Raw genomic sequence first — 9,212 nt, 5'->3', positions numbered from 1 at the left:
ACTAGGCCAGAATATTCGGTGTATATGTAGGCAAAAACAAAATGAGCCGTAACCAGCGAGAGGGAAAAAAAGATATCCAAGGCCAGTCAAAGGACCCAATAAAACTCGAGAGGTAGTATCTCAACGGATGGCTGATGCCCTGGACAACCTACTATATATATATATATATATATATATATATATATATATATATATATATATATATATATATATATATATATATATATATATATATATATATATATATATATATATATATATATATATATAAATATATATATATAATATATATATATATATATATATATATATATATATATATATATACATATAGAGATAGATAGTGTAAACAAAATATGTTGAGCATTAAAATCGATGTATTTTATGAATTATCAAACTGATTTTTTAAAAGCAATATTGATACTAAATCATCATACACACACACACACACACACACACACACACACACACACACATATATATATATATATATATATATATATATATATATATATATATATATATATATATATATATATATATGTGTGTGTGTGTGTGTGTGTGTGTTTGTGTGTGTGTGTAGTGTAAACAAAATATGTTGAGTATAAAAAGTCAATATATCTTATGTATTATAAAATTATTTTTAAAAGCATTATTGATACCAAGTTTTTACATTTTTTTTTTCCTCTTGGTCACGTGGGTTTTATTTGTACAGCTGTTCTGTTATTGCCATACTGTATCTTATCTGCCAGTTTCTTGTACTTTTTGATGTAATAATTTTGACTCCTGTTTTTCTATTATGGTATCTAAAGTCTTTACTGTCACAATACAATATTTCAGTAGTTTAATATGTAATGCAGGAATGAGTAATGGCTCGTGTTTGCGTGTGCTTTCACTCCCGTGCATAGACATCTGGCTTTGACATTGCTTGCTTTAGAATGATTGTTATATCAGTTTGATAATCTTGTGAATTCGACTAGATGGTATCAGATTCCCAGAGAGGCCCAGATCAAAGATGTAACGTCATAAAACACTTCGGTCAAATTGAGCAAAACTACAAAAGCCGGTTTAATTATTTATTTAAAAAGAAAGATGTTAGTCACTTCCCACAATGCTTGTGTATCCCACAGAATTTATGCACACGTTGTGAGGTCTACTGTATATCCCGACATTTTATACTTAAAAATAGGATTTTTGTTTCTTCTCGGTAATCATTTAAAAAAAAAAATCCTATAAATTGAGACCCGTGAGAACAACCTCTCTTGAGTCGGAACATTCTCTCTCTCTCTCTCTCTCTCTCCTCTCTCTCTCTCTCTCTCTCTCTCTCTCTCTCTCTCTCTCTCTCTCTCTCTCTCTCTCTCTCTCTCTCTCTTCGTCATGATGTTGCTACTTTATGTGAAACTTTGACTTTGAAATATTATTCCTCTTAAAAATTCCACTATGAAAATATATGGGAATCAGTGGGAACAACTTTGGGCTGTAAATAAGGATATACGAAATGTATTCTCAGACTTAAAACCTTCGTATATCAGTAGCTACGGTAGGAAATATATATATATTTTTTTTTTTTTTTTACCTTAAATAGAATTTATTCACTATATTTATCACAATAAACTAAAGATAGGTTTTGTGGGATGGTGGAAACCCGCCATAACCGAAAGAAATGACGTTATAATATTTTATGAGAATTCAAAAATAGGCCCAGTAATGCAGGTTTTTTACTTATAGTCAATAGTATTACAATTAAACCTGAATATCTTGTTCTTTCATACAATTAGAATGTGAATATTTCTCTTTACAGTTTTTACCAGGTGAGCTCTAGCCCCGATCTTTCTCAACTAGTTGGTTCATGCTAAGTTTACATGCAACATTAGTAATAGCTATGTTTTTCATCAGGTTATTCTTCACTACAGTTTTTAACATTTCCACAATATCTGTAGAGTGCTGCATCTATCTCTAAACTAGTTCTAATCAGGAGCTTGGGTAGTAACTGACATGAATAGCCTATAAGTAGTAAATGTCAAGTTTTCGACATCCTATAAGATCTCCTGCCCGTCATTTATTAGAAGGGAGCTTCACAGAGTACCCTGACTTTTAATTTAAACTCATCCCTAAATAACTGCTCCAAATTGAACGTGATATTGTTTTATAACAAAGAGCCTTTGGTTTATATTGATAGGAGGTGTGTCTCCTAAGAAAATTTGAGTTCGTGGTGCCATGGTTCACAGCGTTTCAATGACTTTTATTTAGCCAGGTTGTCATGTAAACCAGTACTTAAATACAGATAATGATAATGATATACAGTATAGTACTTTATTTCAATTCAAGGGCATAAACATATATTACAAAATACAGGTATAATAGATGCATTCCAAAACATAGAATATACTGAGCGGAATGGCTAATAGTAAAACTTATGTTCAGTTAACACATAATAGTTACGGCGGATTTAGCAAATAAAAGTGATAAAATGTCAGGATACCTAAATAGGTATTTAAATTTAAGCTAATTATGAAAAATACAGCTCAAATAATGCCATAGTGCCATAGCCTCTGTGCCATGTTCTTCCACTGTCTTGGGTTAGAGTTCTCTTGCTTGAGGGTACACTCGGGCACACTGTTCTATCTTATTTCTCTTACTATTGTTTTGTTAAAGTTTTTATAGTTTATGTAGGAGATATTTATTTTAATGTTGTTACTCTTCTTAAAGGATTTTATTTTTTCCTAGTTTTCTTTCCTCACTGGGCTATTTATTTTCCCTGTTGGAGCCCCTGGGCTTATAGCATCCTGCTTCTCCAACTAGGGTTGTAGCTTAGCAAGTAATAATAATAATAATAATAATAATAATAATAATAATAATAATAATAATAATAATAATAATAATAATAAAGTATAGCTCAGACAAGGTTAACTCAACTACAATTCTGTGGAAGGCCGTATCATTTACACAGGCTATAATTCAACCCATGCTCCTACAACATTATTTATATGGCTGCTACCTATGTTAGAGTAGTTAGATGGAACAAGAGATAATCGAACATGTGAAGATACCATCGCGGATACTCCAGTCGAGTAAAGCATACCTGTAGCCTAACCATGAGTTGCTGAGTTTCCCAATGACCTAGTTTCTATACATAGGCCATTGGCATCTCATAAACATAGCCTTCATGGAAACAGATAACATTCTTAACACACAAACGGTTTCACTTGAAATTTTACGCTAAAAGTAAAGTGTTAACTTTTTAAATGTAGTGTACTATGTTATTAAAACACATTCTAAGAGGACTGGTTCGTGATAATGATTAAGAAACCAAAATTGGGATGTTAAAAGGAAATACGAATTGAATTATCTATCTTTTTATTGCTTGTAAAGCACATACTTTTCATATGGATTTTGTTATCAATATGGCACAACTTTCAAACGCATTGAACTGAGGCTTTCAAACAAATCTGCAAACTCAACAATGGTGTACCCTACATAAAACTGTTAACTATACTTTTGGAACAATTCCAGTTTAGACCTTTCTAAAGTTCTGTTATTTGAGTTACTTTGCAAATACAGAGCAGCTATAAACATCATCTGCCTGTTTAAATAATCATCGTCAAACTTTGGTTTCCATACAGGAATATTCAATGGTTTTAATGCACTATACGGAGAGAAGGGAACTCCTACAAGCCATAGCGATCCTCTGCCAAACTGTGGGAGTTCAACGCTTCCCCTATGCATTCCTTGCGTTGAATAAGGCCAGGTACCGACACATTCAGCCAAAAGGGTCCATTCTGGCGCTTCCGTTATACTGTCCATGTAGAAATAGAAAACATAATCTGATGCAAAATCGAAATCAGAAGGTGTTAAAAATCCTGGGGCACATGGGTCTCTAGTAATAGGTTTAGCTTTTTGCAGTTGAAGCATCACTCTTTTCTCATAGGTATCCCAAGTTAGAGTATCAATAGGTGGAAATTTGACACGGTTACCATCGTATAATGGAAAATCAAGGAAATATAGCTGGTGAATCTGTGGAACAGTGTTCACGCCCACTCCATAGTGACGTGCCCTGCTGATAGCAGGGTAAATGCACTCACGCCCTTTAGCTAATACTGTATACAGAAAGTTGTCATATAGAACAGAGATATTGGAGTCCCTTGGCCATAACGAAACAGCTTCCTTTACACTACTCATTTGGAGGAGAAAGCCCCAGCCAGGTTGTCGTAATGCACGTAATAGTGTTCGTGGACCACCATGTATACTACGATGAGATGCGGTTGTTCCAGAAATGCACCACAATGAAGAGTCTTTTTCAAGAGCAGGAGCAACATCCATAAGCAAGGCAAACCAGTCACTTGACACTTCAACATCTTCATCAAGAAACGCAAGATATTTAGCCTCAGGAAATGTACGAACGGCTGCTTCCCATGATTTTCTATAGTACTGGAATAGATGATGATTAATGGAGGGAGCACCACGGGGAACATGAATAATCATATAATTCAACTTTAAGATATCTAAGAGTAACAGAATAAAGGAATTTGGATTTCCTGTGAGATAATCTGTGCCAACAGCTACCAAGACCATTGATTTAGTTATTTCTGGATTGCTGAATAAACGATAAAGTGTATATGCCAGATGTTGGATATTTCCACCAGCACACAGCAATATTCCAGTCTTGTAGATATTAGTCTTGAAATTCCCTCTAGCCAGATTTCTTTCTAGATATTCATCATCACACACAGATCTTATTGCAGCACATTTGTTACAAATATAGGAATGAGAAAAAGTTCTTAAATTTTCAAGGTAAGATGAATATGGCTGGGGCTTTTGTATATATGAATGTGATGAAAGATTTGCATGCCACATAGACTCTGTATAAGAAGTGACACTCTCGAGTACAGTTTTCCCACCTTTAATGAATATCCATGTCCAAAGGGCATGAGGAGGTGAGTATGGTATTAGAACAGAACCAAGACTCACCAAAGCTGGTATAGCTGGTCCCAAACCAGCAGTACCTGACCTGTGAATAGCCATGGTTATTACACGTCCTGGTCTAACTTGTTCTAACCACCATACTAAGAATTTTGCGTAAGTAAATGGATTCCAAGTATTAAATGTTTTTGTGATAAGAATCTCTGATGTTATTTCATGTATTACTTGTACAACTATTCCATCATTTCTCCCTGGTTCCCATGGTTGTTTTTGGGTGGTTAGATCTTGGTCTTCACTTGGGTTGACTAAAGGTTGCAATGTATGATCGACGAAACTGATCCTTGTTTGAGAGGTAGCCCTACAATCTCCCAGAGGGCAGTAGGTCTTGAGTGTCGTGCCCTTTGTTGAAGATACGAGTTCAAATGACAACCTGAAAAGTAATTGAAAATTTATCAGTTCTATTATTATCGTTGTTATTATTGTTTTTTAACATTGCCATTACTCTAAAACGTAAGAGAAATAAAGATATAAGGATTTTTATCCTTAACATGACCGAAGGTTGAACTATTATCTTATTTACATCTTAAAGCGGGGGTTCTGAGCCTTGCTTTGCCCATGCACCCCTTTTGCTATTTGTCAGAATGTCAGTCCCCCTCCTTTCCAGATTATGTTTCAAAAAGACCATTCTAAATAATATGAAAATGTTACTAAAAATCCTTCAAATTTCTCCTAATTAGTATATATATATATTCAAAAGTTTCCATGGATTATGTTTATAATGGAGCTTTATAAATTATGTGTAAATGGAAAATATTGATGGATATATAAAATTTGAATAAGAATAAAATAGTTTTTTTTTATTTTCTTAATGAACTACTTAGCAGGCTAAACTAAAGCTAATGCAATTAAAAAGTTCAGTAGAAGAAACAAGCTATTATAAATCTGTAATCAACTTAATTCAGAAGATTACGGTTCGTTAAATGACGAAACCAGTGATTGTTTTTTTTCTAAGCCAATTCTGAAATATTCAGAGGTGTCCTTGAAAGGGTAACAGTGCCAGTAATTTTCTACCTCTAATCTACTGCGTTGCTTCGTTTTAATTTACAACAAAGTTGAAAAGCATAACTCACAAACGGAAGCAATGTACGAACACCAGAGATGGATATAACGTAGCCTTTTTCGGTATACTGTATAATATTTGCAGTGTGTTGTTTATCAGCGTTGAGGGAGCTTATCCTTGGCTGAAAGATTGATGGAATTATGAAATGGTGACTCATTGTTGCTACACTTTTCCTGATAAACACTGTTAACTGGTTTCTCCGAGTTCTATTTCTTATTCATGAGTATATCACAAAACCTTTTTGAACTTTTTTTGGACTGTGATCTCTATTTATTCTTATATCGCCATAATTTTACTCTTTCCTCCCATAAATTTAGTTTTAAATAAGGATAGTGATTAGATATACTAGGACATTGAAAAACATATTAATTAAGAATAGCCCTGGAAATGACAGTGATGTCATTTATATTATTCCTTGTTTAGAATACAACTTGTCTTATATCGGCCAATTATCGAAAAGCATGTCTGTCAGAGCAAAACAGCATAAGCTAGGAGACTGTCTCCAGTTTAGTTTTTTAATAATGCTTTGCCAGTAGCCTATATTGCTTAGCTTAAGTCACAGAATTGATTGGTGATCCTTATGAAATATTGTGATTTTTTTTTTATGATTGCCTGCACCCAAGGTCACAATCTATATATGAGCAATGGTCTGCTTTCAAGTAATGCTATATTATATTTTCTTGAATTTGACTTATTTGGAGTCATTCGGAAACTGACATTTTATGGGTGCTTTTCTGTATAAACATGATATCCCTGTGCAGTATATTTATTATTATTATTATTATTATTATTATTATTATTATTATTATTATTATTATTATTATTATTGTGAGTTCGATGACGTCACCAATAAGACGAAAGTACTAATTCCTATCAATTTTTTCACTTGTCCTTTCGTGGATGCTCCTCACGTGTCAACTAGGTTATCGTAGCATATTAGAAACGTTCCTTGCCTGGCGATTTGCTAGACTGGGGTTCGAGACCAACTCAAGCTTAATAATTTCAATAATTGTATTGTCCGTTGCCTCTGCCATTCATGAGTGACCTTCAAAACATTTAAAGTATTCAGCGCTGAAGAATGCAAAATATTCTAAATAATGTTAAACAAGAATAAAAAGACAGTACTGACAAGCAGATTAGATGACAAAATATGTTCATAAGGTATTTGGTTGGTCATTTATACGGTTGACATGGGTAGCCTATAATTGTTTCAGAGATTAATTTTGAAATAACTGCGTATGTAGAAAACAACCCACCTCCGAACTGCATTTTTATGATGAGAAGCTGGACATATAGATGACAATGCTAGGAGCACCATGTATCTCCAAAGCACCAAACCAAAATAAAATCTCATCTCATTTACACTGCTCGTAAGGCCACTAACCGATGCTCTACCTCACATAGTCTTGCATATCTAGTCTATATTCACGATAATTGCAATTTTGTACGTGATTCACAAAACAGTGGCATACTGCGTAGTAATTTTACCAAACCTATTCCTATAAAAAGAAAATTACAAGTTTACATTGGGACACCAGAATAAGTTTATCTATCATTTGTCACTCAAGTTCGCATTTCCATTTTGAATGGCGTTCGCAATCAAACCAACACAATAGCTCTCCTAATTCAAATAGAAGAAGGGTCATATTTTCAGAATTTCAACACGCGTATCACGTGGCATCATTTTCATCCTCCACTGTTACTTCATAAGGAGGATAAATTTATTGTTATTCCGAGGAGGAAATTCTATCCATAAATTGAATCATTTGAACGAAATTTGTTTTTATTTTTGAATTGTTATGAGTAAGTCTTTATCAAAAGAACAGTAATATGTTTTAAAAGAAAAAGACAAGCACCTTCATTATTAGTTTTACCATTCCTCTCTTACTCACGATAAAAAATAAAAAATAAAGTCAAAGTCTGGTCTTTCGAACATTTCAAGAATTATCACTGATCTGTATTTCAGTAGAGAACCTGGTCAACTTTACATGTTTGCAATCCTGTGCTCTCCAAAAGGGCGCTTTCTCTCCTTCCCCTTTTATCTTGTTTGTTTTATGGATCATTTGATGAAAAAGTAACTATTATAGCTTGCTATTTTTTATCAAGCGATGTTTTGATTAGTTGCACGTAAGATCATTTGAAACAAGTTCCGTATTAATTTGGATAGTTAATTTTCGGTCTGTAATTTCACACAATGCATTAAGAAAATAATTACTAAACATATTTAATTTCATAATATTTCCGGTCTTTGCTAATGCGATTAACCGACTCTAAGATTGTCCCAGTTTAATTGATAACATGTAAAACTTAACAGGCAGTTAGACAGTTTCATTTAGCGTTAGTTATATACCTCTTAAAAGGGATAATGATGAATTCCATCACACAGACACATACATACACACACACATACACACAAATATATATATATATATATATATATATATATATATATATATATATATATATATATATATATATATATATATATTTATATATATATATATATATATATATATATATATATATATATATATATATATATATATATATATATATATATATATATTCCTGATAGTAAAGCCATCTTAATCATGAATCACTGCATAAATCTACTTCAATCCTAATTTCTACTCAAATATTAATATGCCAGAATCAAAATAGCTTTTTATATGTAAATGAAAGGGAAAATTATTTTGAAATGTGTAATTAAAGGTGCTTATGTAATATAAAAGAAGCTTACACGAATCAATTAAAATATATTTGAGAGTGGAAAAATGTCAAACATTTGGTAGTCATTTCTTAGACCATGAAACTCCTCTCACCGACGATTCTGTATCTCTCTATTGAGTATTTTCATCCCATCCGAACACTTTTGCTACTGAAATCTTTCTACCCGGAGATAGCTACCCGAGGATAGCGTTATGTTCGGCTAGCAGTAAATAACTCTCTCGATTAGTAAGGCCAGGTATAATAACAGACGATGCTTTCGGATTTGTTTATCTGGAGGTATTTGTACACGAAAATACATAAAGAAGGTTTGTATAGTGTTTCAATGTTCACTTATCTATTGAATATATCACTATTACAGTAGTAGACGTGTGGGTGGATATATGATAGAGGCCACCTGTATGTATAGTGACGGTTGACGAAGAATAGGGCTGTTTAAGGGGCA

The 9,212-nt window shown here is 33.0% G+C and overlaps 1 protein-coding gene across 1 annotated transcript; it reads right to left on the bottom strand.

The window, feature by feature from the left end:
* Window positions 1-3,357: 3,357 nt before the first annotated feature.
* On the bottom strand, window positions 3,358-7,717 carry LOC137654317 (protein O-linked-mannose beta-1,2-N-acetylglucosaminyltransferase 1-like). Its single transcript, XM_068387942.1, has 2 exons — window positions 7,297-7,717; window positions 3,358-5,350 (listed from the first exon to the last, which is right to left on the bottom strand). Exons 1-2 carry the CDS (start codon window positions 7,392-7,394, stop codon window positions 3,487-3,489), a joined length of 1,962 nt encoding a protein of 653 aa, XP_068244043.1. The 5' UTR covers window positions 7,395-7,717; the 3' UTR covers window positions 3,358-3,486.
* Window positions 7,718-9,212: the final 1,495 nt, after the last annotated feature.

This window comes from Palaemon carinicauda, chromosome 15, assembly GCF_036898095.1.
Source record: "Palaemon carinicauda isolate YSFRI2023 chromosome 15, ASM3689809v2, whole genome shotgun sequence".
In the NCBI taxonomy this organism is placed as follows: domain Eukaryota; kingdom Metazoa; phylum Arthropoda; class Malacostraca; order Decapoda; family Palaemonidae; genus Palaemon; species Palaemon carinicauda.
This window is presented reverse-complemented; position numbering and strand designations above follow the sequence as displayed.

What these genes read in the sequence shown, in the direction of transcription:
- LOC137654317 (XM_068387942.1), bottom strand. Translation starts at nt 7,394, where the DNA reads ATGAGATTTTATTTTGGTTTGGTGCTTTGGAGATACATGGTGCTCCTA. An exon ending in CATAAAAATGCAGTTCGGAG is followed by an intron (nt 5,351 to 7,296) that starts GTGGGTTGTTTT and finishes ATTACTTTTCAG; the next exon opens with GTTGTCATTTGAACTCGTAT.